Source organism: Lissotriton vulgaris, chromosome 10, assembly GCF_964263255.1.
Source record: "Lissotriton vulgaris chromosome 10, aLisVul1.2, whole genome shotgun sequence".
NCBI lineage: Eukaryota > Metazoa > Chordata > Amphibia > Caudata > Salamandridae > Lissotriton > Lissotriton vulgaris.
The window spans coordinates 27,181,500-27,192,904 of NC_141698.1; the positions used below are offsets into that span (position 1 = coordinate 27,181,500).

Consider the following 11,405-nt stretch of genomic DNA (forward strand, 5'->3'; position numbering starts at 1 on the left):
CGCCCGCACCGCGGCGGAATTACCGCCATGGTTGACGGGTTAACTGTGGTAAATAACAGGTTCTCTGATTACCCAATTTATTTTGATCAATTATGAATGGATGCTGGAGATGGCCTTGCTGGGTTTTCTACTTGTCACCAGAGGGTTGCAGCATATGTCAGCAGTTCAGGCTTAAACTCACTGAGCTATGTTGATGTTGCTAGTGAAAGAGTGTACAAGCTCAGAAGAGATGGCACAAGGACACTCAAGTGTAACTGGTAAAGGAGTGACAACTGGTATCGAAGAGATGTAATGTTGATAAAACATACAAATATGCAATAGTCAAATCCGACCAAGAGAATCATAAATTCAGAAAAATTACAGTAACTGTTATTTAAAAAAACTAAAAACTGAAAAATGCGTAACAGAACATCACATAGTTACATGCATAACCACAAATGCTTTGCAACATAATCTAGATGAAAAAAATTGCACTCTAAGAGGAGCAACAGGTAACTTGGGATAGGGATGGGTGGGGTTCTGTGGAGAGGGGTGAGGTGTGGGAAGTAGAAAAGATGAAGGGGTGAAAGAGAACAGTTAGATACACAACATGGATTAAAAAAACATTACCATGCAAGCGAGAGTAGAAAAGAGTATGGGGCCTCCAATATTTTTCGGATTTTCAGGTAGAATCACTGCACATATATGCTGTTAATTGTAATGCAAATACTATATTTTTCAAATAGAAATCATTTAAACTTTAATAAGAGTAAGAAATCATACCTTGTCCTTTTTATATATTTGTAGGATCTTATCAAAGGTTTTTATAATATTTGGCATTGCTTTATAACCTTCTTACTTTGTGAAGCAGTCCTTGTTCCGCCTCGGCGTGTGCCTTTTGAGGGGAGGGACTTGTTAACATGTTCATTTTGATTGGCAGTTTTCGTTTGGTATAATTTATATTTTGATGTATACAATTCAATGTACTAAGATAGGTAAGCTGGCAATTGTATTTTCTGTGCTTGTGATTTGTACCAAAATGTTTTTTTTCCTCTGGAGATGAGTTTAGAACTAGATTAAACATTCTAGCCATAGTCTCCAGAGCTTATAAAACATTCCATGTGAGACCTCTATACAATGAGCCCGTGAGGGATACAAAATTGGATACAACAATCCAGAGCGGTTCTCTAGGACGTGATACATCCTTATCCGTAAGCTATCCAGAATCGGATACAAATTCCAGCCGAGGCCTCCAAAACTGAATACAACATTTCAGAGGAGGCCTTCAGAAATTAATACAAGGTCTCCAGAACTCAACACATTATTATGGGCAAGGCCTTCAGAAGTGGATATAACGTTCCAAGCAAGGCCTCCGAAACTGGGTATGGCATTCCGGCAAGGCCTTCAAAACTCAATGACTCACTACAGGTGAGGTTTCCAGCACTATGTAATCGCAGGTTTGTAAAACACTCTTGCTGAATGCCAATTCGTATTTGTTCTTCCACCAAGTGGTGAAGTAAGTGAGACTTGCCGCTAAGGCTATTTGTCTCCTAATATAAATGCTCTATTTGCATTTAAGATTACAATTTGAAGAAGAATCTCAAAAACATCTTGGATAACATACAAGATACAAATTTGAGAATATGAGTGGTGACTATATAAACCGAGATGCACTACGGTTATAGGTAATTCAGTCTATATTAAGATACTTGCTTATATAGCTCATGAAGTGTACTGAGATTGAATTATTCACTACACTTGTATGCTAGAGTCAATGGATGGACATTAACTTTGGATTAGTCCTGAATGCTGATTCTTGTGTTACATTGTACCATGCTTGATGGATATTTATATGTTACACACTAATACAAAATAGCATTGTTTCAGAACACTTATATTTATGTTATGTTGCACCACAATAGATGTTTGATGAATACAACACGTGATTAGATTAGTAATTATGTATATTTGACAACTTCAAAATGCTTCTCATTTTGAATGCCGATTTTCGTGTTACATTAATTTACAAAGATGTTTGATGACTAGATATGTGATTTGTTTATTCCATAGATGTCTATGTTATAGTTGAGGGATACACACCTTTGATCAAAAAATCTGTTTACCTGGTTAACTCAAAATGGGGCTCTTTCAGAACACTGATTATGGTGTTGTATCAGATTATGGGAGATAAAAGATGCCATTGAATGGATATGTGATGAAACTATTACCCAGAACTTTATGTCAAAATGAAGGGGCCGATTAGGATTGCGGACGGACAATGTCCGTCCGCCATCCTGTCTGGGGCAGGGACCGTCCGCCACAAGGGCGGAGGTTCCGTGCCCCGAATTAGGATGCATCGGCCACAGTGGCGGGTGCATCCCGCATTTTTAACATTGCGGCGGACAGTGCTTGAAGCACCGGCCGCCGCAATGCTAAAAAGGCATGTTGTGCGTTTCCAAGCACAACATGACAGGCACCGCACAGTGCCTGCCATGTTGTACTTGGAAATGCAGGGGGGTACCATAGGTACCCCCCATGTGCACCCCCCCTTCACCCTCGGGGCCCGCAACGGGCCCCCAAAGCAAAGACGGTATGCCTTTCCATGGCGGCATTGCCACCATGGAAAGGCATACCCCTTAGCCCATCCTAATATGGCTGGCGGTGTCTGATAGACACCGCCACCATATTAGAGCTTTTCCGCCACGGTCGCAAGCTGCCCGCGGCGGAAAAGCGGCGGACGGTGTTTCTGTCCGTGCGGTCCCCCTCGCCATTGTAATATGGCGGGGGAAATTGGTTGCGGACGGGCACGGATGGCGGATGGATCGCTCGCCACCGCCTGCATGGCGGTGGCGATCCGTCCGCCATCCTAATCGACCCCATAGTAACAGAATTAAACCTTTGAATAACAATGATCTATGCATGACCAATAAAAAACAGCGCTCATTTTGAATGCGTTATCATGAAACGAAAATATTATTATTATTTTTTTTAAACAAATGTTATTCGTTTTGTACACACATCTCGTCAACATCACATTACAACGCATACTAATACCATGCGTGTCATTACAACGCAAGTATTACTACGCGTTGTCATTTACCACTATCTACCATTACATCACATACTTTTACCATGAATATGCCTTTCCCACGCATGCCATTCCAACGCAAAGGCATGCGTGGTAAAGGTATACTCTTGGTAAAAGTATCTTAGGTAAGTTACACTACCCTGCCCTATCCTAAACCCTAATTTAGTATCCCTGCACGACCCTCCCCCCGACACCCAGTCCTCTCCCTATCTCAAAACACTACCCTATATGACCCCGACCCTACCCTTAACCCTACACACTACCCCAGCACGACCCTCCCCCGACCACCAGTCCTCTCCTTACACTAAAACACTACCCTGCAAGACCCCTGACCCTACCCTAAACCATAAAACACTACCCCCTGCACGACCATCCCCCGACCACCAGTCCTCTCCCTACACCTAAACACTACCCTGCACGACCACTGACCCTACCCTAAAACGGTACCCTGCATGACCGCCGACCCTACCCTAAAACGGTACCCTGTACTACACACACCCCCACCCCACACCCTTTTACCCTAAAAAAAGTAACCCCCACCCCAGGTCCAATCCCCCTCACCTCTCCCTCCTCCTGGTTCCTCTCCGTCCTCCTGGCTCCTGCTGCACGTCGGATCTGAGGGGCGGTGCACGTCGTTGTGAGGAAACGGAAGAAACTTGGTTTCCTCACAACGAGGAGGATCGCCTATATTTTTTTACATCGCATGTGCTTTTACCACACATGCCTTTACAAAAAAAGTTGCTGTAAAGGCATGCGTGGTAAAAGCACATGCGATGTAAAAAAATGCGTAGTAATGACTACGCGTTGATACAACGCATGCTTGGGTAACGCTTGCGATGGTATGTGGGGTAACAACAGTGGTGTGATGGCTATTTCGTCGGAAAAAAGATGAATGGTAGTGGAAAGCGATAGTATTTAGAAAGCCCTTGTTCTAGAGATCATTATAGGTTGAGGACATTATAGAATTTCTATTCCAACAATGCTAGTGTAGATTATTAGGTGAACAAGTATTGATCCTTTTATATTTTTTATAAATAAAAACAGGTGACTGTTGGAGTGAAATCTCCTCGGTGGGTATGTTAGAGATGCATAATGAATAAGAAACACTTAGGAATATGCGTATACAGTAAAAGAACAATGGTATTCAACAATGGTATTTAAATATGAATACTCAATGTTTCTCAAGTTGGAATTTTGTATATTGACAAGTACTGAAATCAAACTGAGGTGTTACTCTATAATCGTTTGCCATAAATCTGGTGTAGTACTAAGAATATATCACTGCATAAGATTTGGGATTGATAAAAACATAGTAAGAATTCTTATGGGCCACAGTGGAACCAGTGATCACACTCTTCTCTATTAAAATATAAAATTGTATGCTGTTGGTCTTATATATTTACAATAATTAAAGTATTCTATTGGTGGGTTTAGAAAATTGATTCGATTATGAACAACTGCTTACAGAGGGGACGGAAAACATTACATTTTTAAATATTAGGGTACAGTTGGATGTAGAACTGAATTTATGTTGCTTTTAAGTTTGTCTTATTGTGTGAATATGTGATTTTAAATGTGTAAAAGTACATTTGTACAGCCCTCTTAAAGTTCCCGCATGGAACTAAAAGTGTTGGATGTGGTAAACTGTTTACAGGGATCTTTTAAAAAATAATAATAAAGAAGAACAATCAAAAATAATTCTTGAACGGGTGTAGTTGTAGTGAGTCTTTGTAGGCAAACAAAAATTTTGGGAATGTGTAATATTGAATTTGACATGATAACATTTGGTGAACTGAACCTAGAGATTTAAGGGCTTCACCCAATAGTAGATAACAATTTAGTTTTGTGGCTTGTAAGAGGTCTGTGGATAACTGACCCCAAGGTGTGTAGCATCCAGACAATTTAACACTCAAACACGCATGGAATAGTAGTAACATAGTATGACTCAGCTAGGCTTATAAATTGATGTTAAGGTTTTTTCAATGAGTTATGTATTATTAATAAAACATCCTTTTTTATGATTGCACCACTCACATACCCTCTACAACACAATACTGAGATCATCAAGTATAATACCCCATATATCTCTCTCCTTTGTTTTTGTACTTCAACTGTAATCCTGTGGGTGTCCAAAGAATTCAGTACACCAAGTGCATAGCATTGTTTTTGGGTGCATCAAATCTTGCCAGCTCTAGGAAGCAAATTGTTTCTTTTCTCTGCATTTAGTGACTAACCACCCCTTCTCCACAACTTACCAGCTCTTTCTTGTTGGCTTCCATTGCATGCAGGGTTTCACTCTGCACAGTGAGTTGTTGCTTCACCATCTCAAGTTCCTCCACCAAGCCCTGGGATTGACAGGAGACCTGCTGCAGACTACAGGGAAGGAAACAAGGCCAGTTATTCCTGAAAAATGCCATCACCTCACAAGGGTGAGGAGTTGACAAGAAGAAGAGGACGGGAGGTCCTGAAGGTTCAAGGAAAAACCAGAAGCAAAGATGATAGAAGAGGGAGTGAAGGCACAAGTTCCAAAATAAACTTTTTAGGAAAAGTGAAGCACCCGGATAGAAAACACAGTACTATGTAAATATCCTCTATGGAAGAGAAAAGGTGAAGATCCTGGACAGAGGAGAAAGAAGAACTGGAAATTATAGAAAGAAGGAATGGAGACTCCTGGGTAGATGAAATGGAGAAAGAACAATTTTTCATAGAAGAGGTGGCAGGCAGAAGATCCTGGGTAGATTACATGGATGGATTAATAGATTGAGAGGGGTTAAGAACCTAGACAGAAAAGATGGATGGGTGAACATCCTGAAGCAGACTCTGGGGAGGTGAAGAGACAAGATAGGGGAGCTATCAAGATGAAAACACTGAACAGAAAAGATGAAGGGTGAAGATCCTGGAAGTAACAGATGGATAGATGAGAAGATCCCAGACATAAAATATGGGGAGAGGCTAAGATCTGGCTTTGGAGCTATATAACGGTGAAGCACCTTTACAAGAGAGACAGAGGGGGGGGGGGGTGTGAAGATTCAGCAAAAAGAAATATGTGTGGCATAAAAGTCAAGACCCAAGTACTGTATACAGACCTGAAATCAATGATAACATATCATGCAGCCTGCATGGCTCTCATTTCCGCAGACCCCCCACTCAATACCTTTCATGCCCTCAAACAACATCCCCTAAATGCCCCTTGATTTGTCCCCTCCCCATTGTACCTCACTCATTTCCACACCTCTCAATCTCTTGCACAACCATGATGTTTCTCATTTCCTTAATCCAGTGCATGCATTTGAATCTTACACCCACACACTCCACCTCTTACTCCTTCATACCTCCTCTTAATTTTTCTCACTCCTTCACTCCTCCACAGTGGGGCTCTCACTCCCTTACACCTCCTCTTCACGATTCTCACAACCCCACTGAATGACTCTCAATTCTCCACGTGCATTACTCTATAGGCCCCTTACTTTCCTTACTACTTTGTCCTTTTCCTCTTTTGCGCTTTTTGCTCTCAAATACACTGTCCCCTCCACCAGGTGTCGCTCACTCTGTCTCTCTCTCTCTCTCTCTCTCTCTCTCCCTCTCTCTCTCTCTTTCTCTCTATCTACTTCCACTGTGTAGTTGCCACTCTCCATATGTTTCGCTCACTCACTCCTCCGCAATATTTGACTGGCTCACCTTCAACACATGTCCATCACTCACTTTTGCACTGCATACCTGTCTCATGTCATCACTGCATGCCTCTCCTCTTGCATACCTCCTCATATGTCTCCCACATCCCTGTAGTGCAGAGATCTCCAACCTTTTCTACATTAGGAGCTACCTGAGCAAAATAAAAATGATCCCAAGCTACTAACACAAATTATTGGTTACAATAGTGACCTCTTCCATCAGGATTGCATTACTGGCCAGTGCGTGCACGATTACTAGCAGTGACCACCTCAGTGCATCAGGCAAAGCCGCCAGCAATAACGTAAAAAGAAAAGCTATTATTTTTAATTGTGAATGAATCTTCGTGTCATAACCATCATATACACTTTCACCCTGGCAGACAATTGAGAAGGCCAGTAATAATGGTCCGAAATGCAACCTGAATTACCATTTATATATCATCCCCAAAAAAACATTTCTACAAACACCAGCTTTTCAGATACATACATTTTACTTGTAAATACATCCTTTTCAATTTTGGAAACAGAAAGGAAGAAGAGTCTCTAATAGGTAAAATGGGCTTTATTCCATCAAGTATAAATGAATCCAGTATTTCAGAATCCACTCTTCAAAACATATTAGCAAAAGAATGGTGAAACAAGATGACACATATTAAGTAAGTAACCCAGCAGAAACATACCTAATTCAACCAAAGAAAGACTTTTCATTTACCAGGCCGAGCTACAGTAGGGATACTACTCGCAGATACCTGGAGAGCCACCACTAGCCACTGAGCTACTCGTTGGAGAACCCTGCTCTGCTGCATGTCTCTGCCGCTCCATTTCATGCTCCTCACTCACCTCCTGCACTCACTAATTTTCTGTCACTCGTTTTTCTGCTGCGTCTGAACTAAACTTTTGAAAGTTCTGCTGTTGATGCCTGCACCTCACCTCCTGTTGTGTGCCTTTAGGCTGGCATTTTCTCCGAGCAGCTGTATGTTCTCCTCGTCTACCTTCTCCAGGGCTTCTTGCAGTTCTTTGATTTCCTGCCGTTGCCTCCTCTTGGTGTCTTCAGCTTCAAGGATCCAGCTTTGCTGAGTATATTGACCACTACAGAAGCAGAAACAAATGAGGGACATGAGATTCTGTCTCCTCAGGAAAACAGATTGGGACAACGTGTTTACCGGTGGATCTACGGATACAGCCAGGAGTACAAGAGAGGGAAACAAAGGAAAGGGGAAGGTACAAGACAAAGAGCATTGGACAGATGAGGATACTCAAACATGCAAAAAAGAAAACACGAACAGCATGTGTACCACTGAATCTATGATGATGCCCAATGGTCCACGGGAAGGACATTAATGAACGAAGCAGGTCCTCATATGTACTATACCATGTACAAATAGACTCAATGGCCCAAAAGAAGGAGGTCACGAATAAGAACAGGATGTTTATCCGTGGATGCATGAGGATATCCCAGAGTCCATACGAAGGAGTTTGAGGGAACAGACAGGGATACATGTATACCACTGGTATATGGTTAGACCCAATGGCCCAAGCGAAGGAGCTCACAAAATAGACAGGGAGCAGGGGCTGCTCGCGCCCCCCCCACTCCCGCCAGCAGCAGCAGCTGAAAAACATGAAAAATAAAATGATAATAAAGCATTTATTATCGTTTTATTTTTCTGCTACCGTGGAGTCTTGGGGGCGGGGCCAGGGGATGACAGGCACTGAGGGGGAGTGGTGAGCACTGTTATCAGTTTGGCTGGGGGTCTCAGGCTGGCCACACTGTCATGCGCACTAAAGCTGTCTCCAACCCAGCTGCTTGACCGGGTTGAAGACAGCAGGCTCAGGCTTCTAGTCTCCCTGTGAGAGAAAATTGAGGGTGCTCAGGCAAATCCTGAAGCTGCTCTCATGCTGTGAGAGCAGCATCAGCATTGGCCAGAGGACAGTCAGGGAGCCTGTGCCTGCTGTGGAGCCAGAAGAGTGGAAATGCGGCGGGATTCATGTAATATTTTTTTTTGGTCCTCTTCCCTTCCCTGCCACTTTGCCCTGACACCAGCCGCGACTGGCAAGGAGATCATGGGACCCCAAAAGCTCACGTCAAGGAGCTTGAGGAAAGGGACTGCATGTTTAACATTGAATCCACAAGGATACTCAACACTCAACGGTCTAATTGAAGGAGCTTGAGGAGAGGGACTGCATGCTTAATATTGAACACACAAGGATACTCAACAGTGCAACTGAAGGAGCTTGAGGAAAGGGACTGCATGCTTAACATTGAACACACAAGGACACTCAACGGTCTAATTGAAGGAGCTTGAAGAGAGGGACTGCATGCTTAATATTGAACACACAAGGATGCTCAACGGTCTAATTGAAGGAGCTTGAGGAGAGGGACTGCATGCTTAATATTGAACACACAAGGATACTCAACAGTGCAACTGAAGGAGCTTGAGGAAAGGGACTGCATGCTTAACATTGAACACACAAGGACACTCAACGGTCTAATTGAAGGAGCTTGAAGAGAGGGACTGCATGCTTAATATTGAACACACAAGGATGCTCAACGGTCTAATTGAAGGAGCTTGAGGAGAGGGACTGCATGCTTAATATTAAACCCACAAGGATACTCAACAGTCTAATTGAAGGAGCTTTAGGAAAAGAGTAAAACAATCTGTTTAACAACAAATCTATGAGAAGGCACAACATGCAAATGACATAGCTCTGAATAAGGCCAATGATTGTTTAGACACAATGGCTGAGAGCACAGTACTTCATCTTAACAGTAGGAATAATAATATGGAGTTAGCCTAAATGCAGGAGGCACATAGGTTCACTCGATCCCCAGGGACAAACTAGAGGTTACTGATTCTTTCGTGGAATTCTTCACACATGGCGTGCACAGTGGTTACCACCCCTGTGATGTTCTGAGGTACCACGTTTAGTCTAGGTTGTCAAAGCGGAATACTCACGGTTTGGTGACACTTGAATCACCACTGTATTCTGGGATAACAGGCTCCATGTTGTCTAATTCATGACAAAAGACAAAATGGAAATATCACATTGTTTAGAAAAGTTGTAGATACAAACTGATTAATCCATTACCAAGCATGTGTGACAAAGAATCCCTGAGGAAGCATCACAAGGAGAAAATTACATCATCCACCCAACTGGTAAGTGGCTCATGATCCTGCCACCATTGAGTCTAAGCCCCGTTGAGAGCAGATGCCTGACCTCTCCCACCCCTAACCCATGCTACATTTTGCCTGCTGGCCATATCTCTTCTGTGCTATGACTCTCCAGCTGACCACAACCCTTTTGAATCAAGCTCCTACTTGGTGAAGCCAAACACCCATCCCGATAATGCCATTTGGGAATATCAAATAGGCAATGCTATATTATAAGAGTCCAAACCCTAGTTGATTTCATCATTTAAAAATGCACATTCCATACACCTACTCTGCCCTTTAGGGGAAGTCCACACCTCGGTCAATAATATACTCCCCAAAGTAAGTAATATAATGAATTACTCTATAATAATAAGGGGAAGGGAATATGCAACAGAACCCAAACTTTTTGTATGAGCTTTTTTTAAACTAGGTTTAAGTACAGTGAGCACAAGAAAACGTGGTCCAAGGAAAATTAAAAGCAATTCATGTTAAAATAAAACCTGCAAAAAATTACAAAACTATGCCATATCGGAAACTACATAAATGCCTAGGTTTATATATAAAAGAATCAAAGGGATATACAAGGCAGACAAGGACAAAAACATCCTTAGGTTACCCATCATGCGATTCATTAAAGATGGTCCATAGACCTTCATACTTAGTTATGTTTTTTCTTTGAACTGCATCAAATTTGGACACTAGTGAGCAACCGTGACTAATTTGGATTTTACTCAATTTCCGGAATTTTAATACCAGTCTGTCTGCACCCAACCAGGCCCTATTCAACCAAAGTCAGAGGTAAAAATTCAAATTGTTGGGGATATCATTCAAAATAACTATGTAATGTAAAGGTGGAATGATCCCGCCCACAAACCAAACTAGCTGCATCACACACATCTTTGCAGAATGCCTCAGCCTTCGTACAACTCCACAACATATGGAAAGGGGGCCCCTTCTGTACAACACCCTTAACATACATCAGTCATTTATCATTAGCTTAGCCATTCGCTCGTGTCCAATATCCTCTGTTGGACGTATGTGAAGTTAAGGTCTAGAAGGCTATTAATAGTTGAGCTACAAATACAATCCCATCTTTCACTGTTAATATCTATATTAAGACCATCCATCTGTTTTTCTATAACATGTAACATTTTGCCTACAACTGAATTGCACTTAGAGATCCTTGAGTAAGTGGTGTTGCAGAATGAGGCCACACAAGGCTCTCTACACTTCCTTGAGGTCCACTAGTTCTGGAGCATCTACAGTGCAGATAATTTGTTGCCAGTCCCAGGATTAAACCCAGATCAGTTGACTGGGGGTGAGTGTTTGATTTGCTCAAACCTCCGTCCATCATCTCCTTTGATTTCGCTTTGTTCGCCCTAAGTTGGGAAAGTGGTCCCAGGATGCTTTTTTCCGGTCCAGGAAAGTCATGGCTTGGCAGTTCGGGCTGGACTGTTCCCATGAGGCACATGGTCAGGCTGATTTGCATATGGCCATGTCTGAACTGGGGTGGTG

The 11,405-nt window shown here is 42.4% G+C and overlaps 1 protein-coding gene across 1 annotated transcript in view; it reads right to left on the reverse strand.

Annotated features, from left to right (window-relative positions):
• Window positions 1-9,743, reverse strand: part of LOC147684385 (uncharacterized) — a 37,855-nt gene extending 28,112 nt beyond the window's left edge. The window contains exons 1-3 of the mRNA XM_086942338.1: window positions 9,693-9,743; window positions 7,669-7,827; window positions 5,323-5,440 (exon numbers count right to left, since the gene is read on the reverse strand). Of these exons, the coding sequence (XP_086798464.1) occupies window positions 5,323-5,440; window positions 7,669-7,827; window positions 9,693-9,742 (327 nt within the window). The 5' untranslated portion in view covers window position 9,743. The remainder of the gene's footprint in view (window positions 1-5,322; window positions 5,441-7,668; window positions 7,828-9,692) is intronic.
• Window positions 9,744-11,405: the final 1,662 nt, after the last annotated feature.